Genomic DNA, 18,990 nt, shown 5'->3' on the forward strand with positions numbered 1-18,990 from the left:
CTTTCTAAGTTTTTCTTTTTAAATGCTGCTCTTTCAGTGATCCTACACTTTATTATTATTATTATTATTATTATTATTATTTTGAGACAGAGTCTCACTCTGTTGCCCAGGCTGGAGTGCAGTGGTGCAATCTTGGCTCACTGCAACCTCCGCCTCCCAGGTTCAAGTGATTCTTCTGCCTCAGCCTCCCAAGTAACTGAGATTACAGGCACCCGCCACCACACCTGGCTAATTTTTGTATTTTTAGTAGAGACAGGGTTTCACCATACTGGCCAGGCTGGTCTTGAATGCCTGACCTCAGGTGATCTGCCTACCTCAGCCTTGGGATTACAGGCATGAGCCACCACGCCCAGCCCCCTACACTTTACTATAAAGTGTCCCACTCTAGTGAATACTTCTGTACAACATTCCTGAATTTTGGTCTGGAGCTACTTTTGGTTTGGGGGATGTGTTTAGCCACCAGTTTCTGAACATGGTGACTGCTGGTAATAGCTTAGACATTTTGGCCAACAGTCTGACATTTTACCTTGAGTTATTGCTAAACTTTTAGGTCAATACAAAAATACCTTGGACACTTAATTACTCGTTGGGAATGCAAAGTGGTCAGAAGTATATGATTGTAGAATGTCCTGGGCAGAGGAGTAATTTAAAATAGGCTTTAGTTTCTTTTTGAGGTAATGAAAATGTTCTGGAATTAGATAGTGGTGATGGTTGCACAACTCTATGAATATACTAAAAACCACTGAAGTGTACACTTTAAAGGGTGAATTTTATAGTATGCAAATTATATCTCAATAAGAAAATGTATTGGTGGAATAAAAGGACACCTTTCTCATTTGAAAACCTGTTTGGAGCTTAATTATGCCAGAAGGGATACTTGCATGGATTGATTTTCCTTCAAGTTATATTTTCATAATTTTTGAAAAAGAATGGACACAGATGTTCACCTTCCCTTCCCTCTCCTGCAGGGTGGGGGATGGGTCTGCGGTGGGCAACCCAGGGCATTGTGGAGCCTGTTGGATTCGTCAGAGAGAGTCCTGGGACACTGCTCTTGAAGGACTCTTCTCTGCAACTTGGATTTTTTACAGTTTCCTGCTAGCTGAGATGGTGTCATTGCAGAGGCCGAGTACAGAAAGTCGGGCTTATAAGAAGGGTTTTGCTGGGCCGTGGCACTGCTGAAGTGGCTGTGGGCTCCCTTGCTGTAAAGAAGCAGGACTACTCTTATAGGGTGGCTCCAGTTCCCGCCAGTTCATTCATTCGCTTTCTGATGGGACCCATGGGCAGTCTAGCCCACTTCAAGGTAGAGCAGCACTTTATTCTTTCTCACTTGCTTATTACACTTGCCATCTAGAACATCTGCCATGGGGTCTGAGTGTGCATTGGGTGAGCTGTCTTCCTGGTTCCCTACTGCCCCGGTTAAGACACAGTCGCAGTCAGTCTCCATAGGGACAGTCTACTTGGAAGGATCTGTTCATACTTTCTGACATCTTACAGCAGGGCTCAATTCTTTCTGGTTTCTTCTTACCCCTTCTTCTTTTCTTTCTTTCTTTTTTTTTTCTTTTTTTTTTTTTTGAGACAGTCTCGCGCTCTCTTGCCTAGGCTGTAGTACAGTGGCACGATCTCTGCTCACTGCAACCTCTGCCTCCTGGGTTCAAGTGATTCTCCTGCCTCAGCCTCCCGAGTAGCTAGGATTACAGGTGCCCGCCACCATGCCCAGCTAATTTTTGTATTTTTAGGAGAGACGGGGTTTCACCATGTTGGTCAGGCTGGTCTTGAACTCCTGACCTCAAGTGATCCACCCGCCTTGGCCTCCCAAAGTGCTAGGATTACAGGCGTGAGCCACTGCACCTAGCCCCCTTCTTTTATTACTTGTATCTTAGTTATTTGGTAGTACTTTAAAAACATTTTAAGATTGATATATAATTTACATATATGAAATATACATGTTAAATGTACAGCTCGATCAATTTTGGCAAATCTACATACCTACATAACTTATCCGCCACCAAGATATAGAACATTTCTATCACTGCAGAAAGCTTCCTCCTGCCCCTTCCTCGTCACTCCCTCTCCACACCATGAAGGCCTCTATGGATCTGATGTCTGTTACCATAGATAAGTTCTGTCTATTCTTAAGCCCTTGTAAATGGAATCATCAGTACTTTTTGTGTCTGGCTCTTACATGCAGCACGGTGTTTAGAGACTCATTCATGTTGTTGTGTATATCATGAGTTTGTTCCTTTTTGTTGCTGGTAGGGTTCCATTGTATGCATATATCACGTTTGTTTATCCATTTACCTGTTGATGCTCACCTGGGCTGTTCCCAGCTTGTGGCTGCTCTGAACATTCTCATACCAGCCTTTTTGTGGACTTATGTTCTCACGTCTCTTGGATGAACATTTCAGAATAGGATTACTGGGTCTTAGAATAGATGTATGTTTCACTTTCTAAGAAAGGATGTTTTCCAAAATGTTTGTACCATTTTCCACTCCCACCCAGTAGTGTGTGGGAGTTCCAGTTGCTCCACATCCTCACCAGCATTTAACGTTGTCAGTCCTATTTTAACTCTTCTAGAGGGTGTGTGAGGGTTTCTGGATAGTGCTTTTGACTGAGCTTCCCTCCTCACTCACACCTGAGTGATTGGAAAGAGAAGCTCTCTTGCAGGTGCACCTTTGGAGTGTGCTGGCAGCAGTGGTAGGACTCAGGCAGACATTTCTTCATGCCCTCAGCATGCGCCCCACCACAGAGTTTGCTCTGAGAATCTCAGAACCTTCCTTGAGAAGAGGACCACCTTTCCCCCTTGCACTCTTTTAAATATAGTAGATAAGAGGAAATTTCCCCTCTTAAAGAGTTTGCACTTCCTATTTGTGTGGGGCCCCTTAGCTGTGGTGGTCAAGAGAGCTGGAGAGAATTTCAGGGAATGAAAGGAGCAGGGAGACTCAGGAATCTGGCCCAGAAACAACCTTGTTACCTGGTGTGTCTGTGGCTCATGTGTGAGACAGAGCAAGCAGCACTAATTGCTGCTTGGAACTGACCTCCTGTTTTCCTGCCAGTTTTGAGGGTAAGAACATGAGAGGAAATTTTCTTCATGCTCAAATATCAATTTGTCTTGAATGTGGTAATATTGTGTCACACTTTTCACCATGGCAATTTCATGCTTCGTAATCTTTAGAGAAATGGACTTCACTTGCTCACTCAGAGTCAGCGGATTTTTAACTGCAGAACACAACAGTGAGGGCCTAACTCAGACTCCATTGCATAATGCCGCATGTTGCTGTAGCAAAACATGTTTACTCCTTTTTTTTTTTTTTTTTTTTTTTGAGATGGAGTCTTACTCTGTCAGCCAGGCTGGAGTGCAATGGCGCAATCTCGGCCCACTGCAAACCCTGCCTCCCGGATTCAAGCAGTTCAACTCTGCTTCAGCCTCCCGAGTGGCTGGGATTACAGGCTCCCACCACCACGCCTGGCTAATTTTTGTATTTTTAGTAGAGACGGGGTTTCACCATCTTGGCCAGGCTGGTCTTGAACTCCTGACCTTGTGATTCACCCGCCTCAGCCTCCCAAAGTGCTGGGATTAGAGGCATGAGCCACCACGCCTGGCCATGTTTACAACTCTGTAGCCACTTGATTTGTGCTTAAGCCATGTAGTTCAGCACTAGATGGTGCAGGAGTGTTGTTTTGAGGCCATTTTTTAGGCTCCTAGATCAAGTTTGCATATGGCTAGGGCCAGCCAGCCACATGCTGCAACCTCTTCCGGGGGTATTTATAGCACAGTCACTAACATTTGCTGTTCCAGGGTTGCCGTGCACCCTCTCCGCTTAGGAGTACTACTTTAGCAAAAGAGAAGGCAGGTGGAAGGCATCAAAGGGGAAAATTTGAGGTCAGCTTAAAATTGAGGACCACAGAGCCAGCCGGAAACTAGAACATTAGCTCTAGGGAAGGCAAGAGGTGATCAGGTCTTTCTGATAGTCTTGGTTTGGTAGTGCTTGCTATCTGCTGGGTGTGTTGGATATGGTGCTGACACACAACGGGTGCGGGGATGAGGAAAATAGCATCCCTACTCTCAAGGACTCACTAATTCTAGGAGGAGGGACAGGTGTGAAGTCAGCTAAGTGGTGTGTGAGAAACCAACGTGTGATGGTTTTAGCGATGGCTCAAAGGCAAGGGTTAGCTATTCTTATTTTGTCTCTCCCATTGTGGAGTCAGTTTTCAGGATTTGGATGGGGGTTATTATTTCCCAAGGACTGTGTTTTGTTTTGTTTTGTTTTGTTTTGTTTTTTCTTTCTTTTCCTCCCTCCCAGTCTTCCTCTGACCACACTTCTGCTCTCTAGACCCCCTCCAAAGCCTGGGCTGGGCTATAAAAGCTGCCACGCGCCATGAGTCCCGTTCACCCTGCTGGAGTGTTTCTGATGAAAGACTGGGTGCTGAGAGGGGCACAGCCTGAGAGGTCTCAAGGTCCTGGGTTTCATTCGTCTCCCTCTCCGCCATTCCTCATTATCACACTGGCTGCGCTGCAGTTCCTCTCACACTGAGAGGGAAATTGGGAAAGGGCCAAGAGCACACAGCTGCCAAAGAGACGGAACACATTCTCCGTGGACATGGACAGACTCTCCCTCCACCTGCCTGAATGGAGGGCTCTGGCCACTCTCTAGGTCTGGGGTCCCCAGGACACCCTTGCCTATCACTCCTGTGGGGAAAGGGACTTCAGAATATATCCATGCTCTTCACACACTAAGTGGCACCTGATGTTGTCATTTACAAATTCCCTCTACCAACACAGGTCCCGGTTTGACAGTAGAGGTATTGAGAGGAATCGTGGCCGAAAGAGAACAAGAAGTCTTGTTGGGCTTCATGAAAACCAGATCCCAAGAAATCCCCTCCTTGTCGTTAAATACACACTCACTTGCAGAAACAAAACAAAGAAAATAACAGTCGTAATTTTAAACCTCCAGAGAAATCCAACTCAGAACTTTCCTTCCCAATAGATAGTTGAATCATTTGAGATCGTTTGGGTCTCCAAGAAAGCGTAGGAGCCCATCATGTCTTTTGATCTGAAACTCTTGATTAATAGCATAGTGGTGAAGGAAATGCTGCTGCCTGTGTGTTCCACTGCACACCTAATATACTAGCAATACTTAGGAAATTCAGCCCTCTCCCCACAGGCCCCCAGAACTGAGAGACAGGCTAAGGCCCAGGGGTCTGGAAGACCAGGCTCTCCAAGGGGTTCAGAAATTCCAGATTTGGAAGACTCAAGCTATCTGCTGTGGAAATGCTTAATTCCTTTTCTCCGGACATTTTTGGAAGGATTTCTGCTTTTTTAATCTCCTGACTTTTTGTTTGTGACCAAGTTCAAATTCCAGAGAGGGAAACGGCCAATATGTGTGATTATTTCCTCTTGCACCAAGTGGAACTAAAGGAATGAACTTACTTCACAAGAAATAAATGTACCCTTTGGACCTCAAACTAAAATGAATTTGCACAGTTGGTCTGGCCCCCGTGCTGTTCTTGCAGTCATTAAACATGAAAATGAAAAAAAAAAAAATGTCAGGGCAGTGCATTCATGACCTTTTTTTTAGATATGAGGCAGAAAAGAGCCTTGAAAAAGATTCTTTTATCCTGCACACTCCCTTGTGCAGGGTTGACTGCCTAGTAGAGAGGAGACAGCCTAAGGTTTGGATTGACTGGAGTTCACATTCTGGCTCCATAGTTTAAGAGTTGTGCAATCTCAGCCATGTTCCTTAACTTCTCTGAGCCTTAATTTAAATGGGCATAATAGAACCTCACAGAGATGTTACTAAGATTGAAAGAGATACATACATAAAGATTTTAGCATTGGGCCCTGCACAAGGCATGCTCCCTAAATGGGCATTATTATTATCATCTCATCATACTGTTACTATCATGATAAGATAATGTCAGTAACAGAATCCCTGGGAATGCTGGAGTGAATTCAGTGCCAGGGGACTGAAAGCATAGGACTGCTAAAGACGCCCTCCTTGCATTTCCTGGGGCGACGGGGCAGAGGGGCATGTGAGGCCTCATGGGTCACTGTTTCACCATTGCTGTGCCCCTCAGGTGATCTCTTCAGTGTCCTGGACTTCCCATTCCTGTACTTCTACAGATTCCATGGCAGCTGCTGTGCCAGGTAATCTTAAGCTCACTCATTTGTATGCTTTCTGTGCTGTCCGCTGTGTCTTCCTCTCTGTGAAGTTCAGGGTCACTGCTGGTGCCTGAGTGAGTGGCAGGAGAGAGTGGTGGTGGGTGCAGGTGAGGAAGCAGTCATTATGTCACCAGCAGGCTGTCACTTAGCACCTTTAGATGCTCAGGGCCAGCTTGGGCCCTGCCAGGACCCCTGGCCCATGGACGTGCCTCTGCCAAGACAGTGGTTTTCACACCTGCTCTAGAGCTAGGATTCTCCCACTTTTTTCCCCCTCCACAAGCAAATCTCACATAGAACTCCAATCTATAAAACTGATGAAATGGATCCAGTTCAAGGGAAGATTTGGGTTCAGAATCCCACCTGTTCAGCTTTCCCTTTGGCCTCCTTCTTGCTCCTTAAGGCAACCTCCAAAATAACCTCCACCAAACCCAAAGATTCTGGGAATTAGATTTTGGAAACTGATGGCTAAGAGATGTCTAGACAACAAGGTGATCATTAGTGCTTGGTCTTGGGAAGGACTCAGGGATATAGGCCAGTTGGAGGGCTACATCTGAACACACGGAAGTGTATCCTCACCTTCTCCCCATGTCCTGCCATGATCACCACTTCGCTTGACCTCATCATGCCAAGAAGTGGAAAGGCCCAAAGCATGTGTGGCATCCTGATGTGGTAGAAAGACTGACCCGGGTTGAACCCCACAATTGCCGTTGCTAATTGTCTGATCTTTGGGTCTTAAGCTTCGTGCCAGGCCCAGTAAATGGTGGTCATTATGATGATCTACTCAGGTTGACTGTAAATACAATGTCAATAGATCATGAAGAATTGCTATGTAAAAATCAGGCCACCTGTTCCCACACATATCAAACAGTGCCTTGTGAAGCAGTGGTTCTTTACAATGTTAAAAAGCTGCTATGTGGCTAGTGGGTATGTCCTGCTCCTCTGGTGTGTTTGGGCCAAAAAAAAAAAGAATCAATATTACAGAGTTTGTTTCTGCATTTGAACCTTGGAATGATTTATTTATCACCCTCAGAAAAATTTCAGGAAAACACTGACACAATTCACTCTCCTAGTTCCTGTCAGTTGGTTAGGCCTTGCCCGTTAGCTGGGATCACATGGCATGAGTCTTCATGCTGGGCGGGCGGCTGCGGACTTGTTTCTCTTTGAGTCTGGTTATTTGGCAGCATGGGCAAGCAGGGTGTACCCGGGAGGTCAACCATTGTTTGGTTATTTGGAACAGAGCAGCACAGTTCACAGCCCATTGATGTTGGCTTTGTGGGGTGACAATTGGGCTCTATTTCTGCCCCTTTTAATCTGTAACTTTCTCATAATGCAACATGATAAATCAGGGTTTTGTTTTATTCTAAAGATCTGGAAATCTCTATTTGAATTGATGTGACTCTGTTACATTTTACCCATGCTTCTGTACAGAGCTCAGCCTCTTTGAGGAATGCATTGGTTTTCCCTGTGTCGTTCAGAGGCTCCACCATATCTCACACTGAGCATTGTCACCTTCAGGAGGTTCTGGGGGAGCTCAGGAGGGGCATGGTAGCCATAGCCCAAAGACCCCATTAACAGGGAGTCTACTGCTCCCAGATTTCCTTCATTTCTGGGAGCCTCCCTCTGCTTTTCAGGTCTGCCTCCCTAGCAAGGGGTAGATGGGCTGAAAGTGCAAGGAGAAAGATAAGAGATCCATGAGTAATGTAAAAATGAGTCACAGACATAGAAGTCAAGCGATGGAAAAGAGCCCCAGATGCTTCCAGAAGCCTGTCAGTCACAAACCTGCACGAGCTTATCCTGGCCCAGAGTCTGCACTGAGAGGACAGGTCAGCATGGAATCATGCCACCCCTGTGGCTAGAGGCATAGAGGAGAGGGAAAGACTCAAGGGAAAGGAAGTCTGGGAGGTTGGGCAGGCACCTGTGAAGTTGTTACTTCCTTGGATGCAGAGGTGGGAGCCACCAAGAGGAGCCTGGAGCACTGCTACCTCCCTTTTCAGCCCCACCCTCATGACCACCAGTGCCTGGCACATCTCACTCTTTGTCTAGCTGGTCAAGAACACATTTCCATGAAGCGTCACGTCTTCCCCAGTTGTCCTGCCTCCAAATGCCAGGAAGAGTTTAGAGCTCGCTTTGCTTTCGCCCTGGCCACGCAGTGGCACTTTTGAAAATAGTTCCAGCACAGGCAACTACATCTGTCCACTGCTGTGCCAGCGCCCTTGCTGGTCCAGAGATCTGAAGAGCCATGGAGACCTGTATTCTGATTGTACCTGTGCCCCAGTTTCATTGTTAATAAAGTGAGACTTTGGGGCTAGGTAATCTTACTGTTCTAAAAGCCTCTGGTTTCCATTAAGATAGGATGAGGACCGCTATGATTATTTCTACTTTAAGGAAACTGAACCTGAGACAAAAAGGTGGGAAGGGGGATTTGGTTAAGGTAACGAGGGTCAGTAAGCACAGCAAGGAATAGAAATTCAGGCGCTGGGTGTGATTGGGTAGGCCTGCTGCTTACCCACGGGGCCTCTCTGCCTTTTGGGTGTGAGTAACTTGACATCTTAATCCATAGCTGTTCAGCCTCCCATGACTGCTGATGCAAATCAGAACAAACTTTGCAGGTCATCAGGACCAAACAGGCTGAAATCACACAGGGGAAACCTAATGCCTATCTTTAGTCCTGCCCCAAGAATGTGGCTGTGAACTAGTCTAATCTAATGAAGTGAAGGTACACATTTCTGTGACATTTGGCCTTAGGTGTGTTCAATTCAATTCAACCTGCTTCCAATTCAACCTGACAAGCATTTAGTTAATGTGTACTGTAACTGAGGCACCATGTTAGGCTCTGTTGAAAATACAAAGAGCAGCCCAAGATTGGGCCTTTCCTGCTCAGAGTTTAGGATCTGCATTGGAGCTGCGCACCAGTGCCTGTAATAAGGTCAGATGGAAGTGTGGCTGTCAAGGGTCGGAGATGCAAATGAAGTACAACTCACAGTACTTGCCTCTCTAGCTTGGAGTTACAACTCCAGTCATATCTCTTATTTTGCAATTTTCAAGTTCAAGTAACAGTCACACTGAAACCACTACTTGCACATATTTGCAAGAAGTCAACCTTTCTCCCTCTCTCTAACACACACACACACATACTGTCTCTCTCACACACTCACACACACACACACACCCCTCTTCCCCAATTGTCCTGCCTTCAAATGCCAGGAAGCATTTGGAGCTCCCTTTGCTTTGGCCCTGGCCACACAGGGCACTTTTGAAAATAGTTCCAGCACAGGCAACTATGTCTCTGTCCACTGCTATGCCCTTGCCCTTGTCGATTCAGACTTCTGAATAGCCCCAAGATGCTGCCCCTTCCTCAGGTTCCCATGAGTGGGGATCTTTCCATTCACACACATGTGTAGGCATCATTTCCAAAGCATACTTCCTATGGCAGGACGGCCTGGTTTGGGGGGCTTCTGGCCTCAGCCATATGTGTCACTGAAGCCAGCCTTCCCCTTCAGATTCTGATGAGCCTGGAGGCCAGTTCAGACTCTCTCTTCTCATATGGTGAGTTTCCCTTTGGAAGTCTTTTTGAGCCAGTTTGTCTTGCTTGAAAAAAAGTTAAGTACCTTGCCAAGCACCAAAACTCCAGAAGTTCTATGGGAAGGAACAGGAGGTGTCGTCCTCCACCTTTATTTTTGTTTCATGATTTAGCCAGAGACCCCCGAAATTTCTTTGCACCATTCCTCTCACCAACAAAATCCTCTTTCCTTAGAAAAACAGAGCTTAATGACTTTAAAAAATTTTTTATTTTCATCCAGAGATCACAGATCTAGAAAACACACATGAGGTAGAGGTTGCATAATAATTTGAAATTGACTGGTAAAATGTAGCAGAAACTAGTCAGCCATTGGCTAAGGGAAGACAAGCCTCACTAACAAAAGAATCTTTTCTCCTTCCAGTGGATTTTTGGGATTCTTTCTCGTGTTCAGTACAGTGAAGCTAAAAAGCTATCTGGCCCCAGCGCAGTGTGCAGCCTGGATTTTCTTTGCTAAGGTAAGAGACGAGAGGGGTGGGAAATTCTCAAGCGTCTTTGTATCCAGAGATCTCAGCACCTGGGTAATGTGAAGCTGTTTGAGCTTCATGAGACCACTTCTAGGCACTGTCCCTGAGCCTGATCCTTCCTTCATTCAGGTAATGATTTCTGAGGCCTACTCATTTTATCAACGTGGCATATTTAATCTTTCTCACAGTCCTGAGACATGAGAGACATTCAGAGAAGCAAAATGTGATCTGTGTGTAGTAAAAAAGTGGTCAGTAAGAACTATCTCTGAGTGTCTGTCCTCAGATGTAGTATTTAGCCTGAAGATACTACAGAACAGCTATTTAAATTTATTCAGAAATCAAAAGGAAACCATGTTTAAAGGTTTAAATAGCCAAAACAATGTTGACAAAGATAAAGTTGGGGGACTTAAATTGTGTGATTTGAAAATTCAGTACTAAGCTAGAATAATCAAGGCATTATGGTATTGGTATAGGGATAGGCATTTATGGTCAATTGATTTTCAACAAAGGTGCCAACCACAATGAGAAAAGGATTGTTTTTTCTTTTTCTTTTTCTTTTTTTGTTTTGTTTTTTGAGATGGAGTCTCACACTCTCGCCCAGGCTGGAGTACAGTGGCGCGATCTTGGCTCACTGTAACTTCCGCCTCCCGAGTTCAAGCGATGCTCCTGCCTCAGCCTCCTGAATAGCTGGGATTACAGGCGCACGCCACCACGCCCAGCTAATTTTTGTATTTTTAGTAGAGATGGGGTTTCACCATGTTGGTCAGACTGGTCTTGAACTCCTGACCTGGCGATCCACCCGCCTCGGCCTCCCAAAGTGCTGGGATTACAGGCGTGAGCCACCACACCTGGCCAGGATTGTTTATTCAACAAACAGTGTTGGAGCAATCAGATATCAACATACAAACCAACCTACAAATAAACAATCTTAGATCCTTGCTTGACATCATTAACTCAGAATGAATCACAGACATAAATGTAATACCAAAGCTGGAAAACTATTAGAAGAAAACACAACAAAAAGCCTTAATGGCCTTGGGTTTGGCGGATTCTTAGATATGACACCAAAAGCATAAATCATAAAATAATTGATAAATTGTAGTTTAGTTTATTTAAATTAAAACCTTTTACAATTCAAAAACACCATTAAGAAAATGAAAAGGTAGGCTGGGCGCGGTGGCTCACGCCTGTAATCCCAGCACTTGGGGAGGCCAAGGCAGGCAGATCACGAGGTCAGGAGATTGAGACCATCCAGGCTAACACAGTGAAACCCCGTCTCTACTAAAAATACAAAAAAATTAGCTGGGCGTGGTGGTGGGCGCCTGTAGTCCCAGCTACTCGGGAGGCTGAGGCAGGAGAATGGTGTGAACCCGGGAGGCGGAGCTTGCAGTGAGCCAAGATCATGGCATTGAACTCCAGCCTGGGCAACAGAGTGAGACTCCGTCTCAAAAGAAAAGAAAAGAAAAGAAAAGAAAAGAAAAGAAAAGAAAAGAAAAGAAAAAGGTAAGCCACAGCCTAGGAGAAAATATCTGCAAATCATAATGTCTGATAAAGGAACTGTATCCAGAATATATGAAGATTTCTTATACCTCAATGAGATGACCTACAACCCAATTTAAAACTGGTCTAAAGGAAAGCAGTTTGGTGATTTCTCAAAAAACTTAAAACAGAATTACCATTCAAACCAGCAATCCTATTACTGGGTATATACCCAAAGGAATGTAAATTGTTCTACCATAAAGACACATACACCTGTATGTTCATCACAATGCTAGTCACAATAGCAGAGACATGGAATCAGTCTAAACGCCCATCAATGGTAGACTGGATAAGGAAAATGTGGCACATATACACCATGGGATACTATGCAGCCATAAAAAAGAAAGAGATTGGCCGAGCACGGTGGCTCACACCTGTAATCCCAACACCTTGGGAGGCTGAGGCAGGTGGATCACCTGAGGTCAGGAGTCTGAGACCAGCCTGACCAACATGGTGAAACCCTGTCTCTACTAAAAATACAAAAATTAGCCGGGCATTGTGGTGCACGCCTGTAATCCCGGCTACTCAGGAGGCTGAGGCAGGAGAATTGCTTGAACCTGGGAGGTGGAGGTTGCAGTGAGCCGAGATAGCGCCACTGCACTCCAGTCTGGGCAACAAGAGCAAAACTGCATCTCAAAAAAAAAAAAAAAAAAAAAGAATGAGATCATGTCCTCTGCAGCAGCATGGATGGAGCTGGAGGCCATTATCCCAAGTGAATCCACGTAGGAACAGAACACCAAAGAAGGGGGAATTAAACTTATAAGGGGGAATTAAACATTGAGAACACATAGACACAAAGAAGTAACAACTGACACCAGAGCCTACTTGAGGGTAAGGGATGGGAGGACAGAGAGGACTGAAAAACTACCTATTGGGTACTATGCTTATTACCTGGGTGATGAAATAATCTGTACATCAAACCCCTGTGACATGCAGTTTACCTATATAACAAACCTGGGCATGTACCCCTGAACCTAAAATAAAAGTTAAAAAAAAATACAAGTTAAAAATAAATAAATAGGCTGGGCACGGTGGCTCAGACCTGTGATCCCAGCAGTTTGGGAGTCAGAGGCGGGTGGATCACCTGAGGTCGGGAGTTTGAGACCAGCCTGATCAACATGCAGAAACCCCGTCTCTACTAAAAATACAAAATTAACTGGGTGTGATGGTGCATGCCTGTAATCCCAGCTACTCGGGAGGATGAGGCAGGAGAATCACTTGAACCCGGGAGGTGGAGGTTGCAGTGAGCCAAGATTGCGCCATTGCACTCTAGCCTGAGCAACAAGAGCGAAACTCTGTCTCAAAATACTACTACTAATAATAAATAAATAAATAAAAATAATTAAGGCCGGGCGCGGTGGCTCAAGCCTGTAATCCCAGCACTTTGGGAGGCCGAGACGGGCGGATCACGAGGTCAGGAGATCGAGAGCATCCTGGCTAACACGGTGAAACCCCATCTCTACTAAAAAGTACAAAAAACTAGCCGGGCGAGGTGGCGAGCGCCTGTAGTCCCAGCTACTCGGGAGGCTGAGCCAGGAGAATGGCGTAAACCCGGGAGGCGGAGCTTGCAGTGAGCAGAGATCCGGCCACCGCACTCCAGCCTGGGTGACAGAGCGAGACTCCGTCTCAAAAAAAAAAAAAAATAATAATAATAATTAAAATGATAACGTTGAGGCCAGACATAGTGGCTCATGCCTGTAATCCCAGCACTCTGGGAGGCCAAGGCAGGTGGATCACCTGAGATCAGGAGTTCAAGACCAGACTGGTCAACATAGTGAAACCCTGTCTCTAGTAAACGTACAAAAACTATCTGGGCGTGGTGGCGCACGCCTGTAGTTCCAGCTACTTGGGAGGCCAAGGTAGGAGAATCGCTTGAACCCAGGATGCAGAGGTTGCATTGAGCCAAGATGGTGCCGCTGCGCTCCAGCCTGGGTGACAGAGCAAGACTCTGTCTAAAAAAAAAAAAAAAGGATAATGATGATACTTATAAAAAATAAAACTGATCTAAACACATGAACAGATATTAGATAAAAGAAGATATCTAAATGGGTAATAAGTACATAGGAAGGTGTTTGGCATCGCTAGTCATTAGATAAATGCAAATTGAAACCAGGATGAGATACCACACATACTACTGTAATTTTTTAAAAAGATACAGACAGTACCAAATGTTGGCAAGGATGTGGAGAAACCAGAACATTCATAAATTGCTGTAGGCATATATACAGCCACTTTCGAAAACAGTTTGCTAGTTTCTTAGAAGATTAAACATAAAGTGACTACAGCTTAGCAATTCTATTCTTAAGAATCTACCCAAGAGAAATGAAAATATATGGCTACAAAAAACTCATACGTGAGTGTTCTTATTAGCATTATTCATAAGAAACCCAAACTGGAAATAATTCTAAATGTCCATCAACTAGTGAATATATAAACAAGACACACACACACACACATACACAATTTGGAATACTATTCACTAATCAGAAGGAATGGGCTATTAATACATTGCTACAGCATGGTGAACCTCAAAAAGATGCTGAGCTAAAGAATCCAGTCGCAAAAGAATACATATAGTAGTATTCTGTTTGTATGAAATGTCCATAAAAAAGTAAATTTAGGCCGGGCACGGTGGCTCACTCCTGTAATCCCAGCACTTTGGGAGCCCGAGGTGAGTGGATCACGAGGTCAGGAAATCGAGACCATCTTGGCTAACACGGTGAAACCCCGTCTCTACTAAAAATACAAAAAATTAGCCGGGCATGGTGGTGGGCAGCTGTAGTCCCAGCTACTCGGGAGGCTGAGGCAGGAGAATGGCGTGAACCCCGGAGGTGGAGCTTGCAGTGAGCTGAGATCAGGCCACTGCACTTCAGCCTGGGCGATAAAGCGAGACTCCGTCTCAAAAAAAAAAAAAAAAAAGTAAATTTATAGTCACAAAGTAGGACCAGTGGTTTCTTAGAGAAAGAAATCGACTGCAAATAGACTGGAAGGAAGTGTTTTGGCTAATGGAAACTTTCAAACTGAATTGTGGTGAAGGTTGCATCATCTTTTAAGTTAATTTATTAAATTTGTTCATTAACAATCATTACACTTTATAATAAGTGAATTTTATGGCATGGAAATCATCCCTGAAAGCTGTAAAGTAATAGTGCTCAAAGCATAATGCTTAAATCCTGTTTTTTAGGATTTAGGACATTTTTTTTTCCTGTGTATATGACTTTACCTATTTGACCACTAGTTTCAAGTCTCTTTTTCATTTATTGTATTTTTCTTTTCTTAAATTCTGAGGGAGGTTTATAATTTTCTCCTCAATACTTAATTCAGAAGAGGGAGGATTTTTAATTGGCTGCTGTGGTTTAATGCAAATTCTTCTTAAATAAAAATTGGATTCAATGAGCCATTAAGATCTATCTCTTCCAGCCTCGGGTACATCAAGCAATGTCCCCTCTCTCTCTCTCTTTTTCCTATTTGAAAATAAGCTCGTGATCCTCCGTGGCAGAATATGTATCCATTCTTTGGACCACCTACACATCAAAACGTGCTGACATTTGAAATACAACAAAATTGTTCTTAGCAATACAGCATTCCCATGATGTCATTGTGCCTACACTGGGTGCCAGCATGTTCAGAAAGTGACTCAGAAGGATGTTTCAGTGGTGCCAGAGGAGAATCGCGATTATATGAAGATTCAAAAATACACAGGGAGGGAGGTCATTCAGGGGGCCGAGGGGCTTTCTTCACTGCTCCAAAAGGACCCACTTTGGGCTGTTTTTGAAGATATTACATCAGCTTCATCAGTTCCAAGTTCTGAGAAAAGGCATCCATGTCTCTCTCTGGTCCTCACCTGTTTCAGTATCTTCCTTAGATCTGAGAATACTTAGCATGCGAGAAAAGTGCCTTTGAGGTCACTTTATGTTGTTATCACTATTATTATTTTTTTCTCTCTGGGAATTTGAGAAAAAATTTAAGAAGCCAAAAGTATTGGAATATTTAGCAAATATTTAAAAACTAATCTCTTTAAAAACCAATCTCTCATTTTGGTAAATTTGGGCATGTGAAATCTAATGGCATCTTCATAAAATCTCGGGATCCCTTCTCACATATGATGTAAAGCACTCAAGCAGAACAAAGCCAACAGATTGAAGAGAAGTGCAGGGATGTGTGTAGACGTGTAAGGAAGATGTGGTGTGTGTGAGTTTATAGTTTTCTTCTAGTCAGTTTCTCCAGCAGATTTCAATCCTCACATGAGAATTCTGCCTGGATTGGATAGTGTCTTGTCTTACTCTTGTTAACTTCAAACCGACTTGAGTTCTCAGCATCACTGGGAAGAAGCAGCGGAGATCAGAGTAAGTTTATGTGGCGCAAAAGCTAGCAGGGGAGAAGCTTCCCTGGACGTCAGTGGCAACGCTCGTGGGGCCTGAGGAGCCAGCCTGTGCTCCTCCTTTCAAAGCTGCCTCTGTAAGATCACTTTCTTTTTTCTTTTTTTTTTTTTTTTTCTTTTTTTTGAGACGGAGTCTCTCTCTGTCGCCCAGGCTGGAGTGCAGTGGTGCAATCTCGGCTCACTGCAATCTCTGTCTCCCGGGTTCATGCCATTCTCCTGCCTCAGCCTCCCGAGTAGCTGGGACTACAGGCACCCGCCACCACGCCTGGCTAATTTTTTTGTATTTGTAGTAGAGACGGGATTTCACTGTGTTAACCAGGATGGTCTTGATCTCCTGACTTCGTGATCCACCCGCCTTGGCCTCCCAAAGTGCTTAGATTACAGGCGTGAGCCACCGCACCCAGCCTGTAAGATCACTTTCTTCCTTTAAAGCTGATGCCATAATTGCTGCCACCATCTCATGTCCCGAAGACAATGACAGGCAGAAAACCCAGCCTTCGTCTGTTTTTTCTGTGGCCCTGCAAAAATAATTGCTCGTAGCTTGCTCAGAATAAGTCTCTTGATTTGGTTTCATTTGTATTTTCCATTGTTAGAATTTCATCTTTCATATACACAGGACCAAGATGAAGGTGGCCCTCACTCTTGGGCCGTGCAGTGCTAGGTCGGTGTCTGAGTGTGAACAAGTACCTCCTCAAATGCTGCAGCCTAGGCACCTCACTTGCCTCTCCTATCCCTTCCCTAAAACTATGTCAGAATGTACTGCTGGCCTGAAACAGCCGGCAACTCCATGGGATTTAAGATATACTCGATTCTCTCTCTCTCTTTTTTTTTTTTTTTAGAGACCAGGATCTCTGTATCTCCCAGACCAGGGTGCTGTGATGCGATCGTGCAACTGTATCCTCAAACTCCTGGCCTCAAGCAATCTTCCTGCCTCGGCCTCCCCAGTGGCTGAGACTGTAGGCATACACCACCATGCCAGGCTAATTTTATTTTTTTGTAGAGATGAGATCTTGTTATGTTGCCCAGGCACTAGAGTCTTACAGTTTAGGTGGTACTAGAAATGTCCTGGGCAGTGATAGGAGAGAGGCATACACGGAGGCTCTAGTCTTTTCCATGAGGTGTGTGGTAGAGAGACTGGGATTTCAGGGGGGAAAAGGAAAGGAAGAAGTACTCACTGTTTGACTTTGGTCGCTATTCGCTGAACCCCTTTGCTCTGGTCTGAGTGTTTATGTTCCCCATTAATACGCTGAAATCCTAAGCCCTATGGTGATGGTAGTAAGAGGTGGGGACTTTGGGAGATGAGTAGCTCATGAAGGCAGAGCCCTCATGAAGGGCATTAGTGTCCTTGTAAAAGAGGTCCCGGAGAACTGCCTTGCTTCTTCCACCCTGAGGACACGGTGAAAAAGTGCCATCTCTGAGACAGCAGCCCTCACCAGACACGGAATCTGCGGGGGCTGTGATCTTGGCCTTACCAGCTTCCAGAACTGTGAGAGACAAATCTTTATTGTTTGTAAGCTACCCAGCCTATAGTATTTTGTTATAGCAGCCCAGATGGACTAAGACACCTTGTAATCCTCCGTTGTTTCATCCGTAAAGCAAGGAGTCTGAACTAGAAAGATATCCAAAGATAGCACAAAAACATTATAATGATAACAAGCTCTGACGGTGTTGACTATTGTATCTGGTATTCAAGACTAAATGCTAATCACATTTACATTCAATTGTAGCATTATATAATGATCTGCTAGGAACTATATTATTAATTATCAGGGCCTACTTAATAAAGCATTTGCCAGATTTAAAAATTATGTAATAGACTGATTAAAATAGAAAATATACAGCAATCTGACCTTCTTTCACCCCTGTCTCCAAATTCTGCCTTCTCTTGTGGATGATTGTGTTGTAAATGCTACAAGCAGTTAACCGGATTGTTTATCCCTCTTTTTGCTTTGTTTGGACAGTCAGAATTTATACGTATAGGCTGGGTGTGGTGGCTCATGCCTGTAATCCCAGCACTTTGGGAGGCCAAGGCAGGAGGATTGCTTAAGGCCAAGAGTTCAAGACTAGCCTGGGCAACATAGCAAGACCCTATTTCTACAAAAAGTTTTTAAAAATTAGCCAGGTATGGTGTCTTGTACCTGTGGTCCCAGCTACTTGGGAGGCTGAGGCAGGAGGATTGCTTGAGCCAGGAGTTTGAGGCTGCAATGAGCTACGATTACACTACTGTACTCCAGCCTAAGCCACAGAGTGAGACCTTGTTACACTTATGGCTTGGGATTTTCCTTCCTGTTGCTCCTTAGGATGGAATGCTGTTCATACTGTCAAAGTGAAAGATGGGCAAAGCCTTCTTATATATGGTCCCATGTAAGTCCTAGCACCTGGAGTGCATTGTGGGTGCGGAAGTTGGGCACAGAATCAAGGATCCGGGGGGACATATTGCAAAATTAGAAAATGCTAGAACCTGCGATCCTAAGTGCTTCAAAGCAGAATATATGAGATAATGTATGTGAAAATGTCTGGGGGGTGCAAAAGTGCTCTGCAGACACAGAGCATTATGTAGAGTCACACGGACCTAGACCAAGACTTAATTTTGACCCAGCTTTTGAGTCTTGTCTGCCACTTTCTAGGTGTATGAATCATTTTTTCTCATCTGTAAACAATGCAATAATAATGTCTGTGTTATTGAGAGGATTAAATAATATGTAGACAGCCCTAGATTAATGAGAGTCTGCAGTTGGCAGGTCTTCCTTGACTCCATCAATCTGCTGTTTTAATTCTCTCATGAAATTCACCAGTGATTTCCTGGGTTTGAATTTACTGTTTGTATTCACTAGTTCTAGGTAGTGAATTTAGTTGTGGACTGTCT

General features: G+C 44.5%; 1 protein-coding gene across 8 annotated transcripts in view; it reads left to right on the forward strand.

Annotated features, from left to right (window-relative positions):
* The window catches only part of TMEM241 (transmembrane protein 241), a 157,519-nt gene that overhangs the window by 74,338 nt on the left and 64,191 nt on the right, over positions 1-18,990 (forward strand). For 6 of the 8 annotated variants that reach the window (XR_013408229.1, XR_013408228.1, XM_077975013.1 and 3 more), the window contains 2 exons: positions 6,076-6,145; positions 10,102-10,195. Coding sequence is in view for 6 of the 8 variants with exons in the window: in XM_077975013.1 (XP_077831139.1) it covers positions 6,076-6,145; positions 10,102-10,195 (164 nt within the window). In the remaining 2 variants the exon portion in view is untranslated. Of the gene's footprint in view, positions 1-6,075; positions 6,146-10,101; positions 10,196-16,963; positions 17,930-18,990 lie in introns of those variants that run through there. The other 2 variants (XM_077975011.1, XM_077975014.1) reach the window with 1 other exon arrangement.

Source organism: Macaca mulatta, chromosome 18 (genome assembly GCF_049350105.2).
Source record: "Macaca mulatta isolate MMU2019108-1 chromosome 18, T2T-MMU8v2.0, whole genome shotgun sequence".
NCBI classification, from domain to species: Eukaryota; Metazoa; Chordata; class Mammalia; order Primates; family Cercopithecidae; genus Macaca; species Macaca mulatta.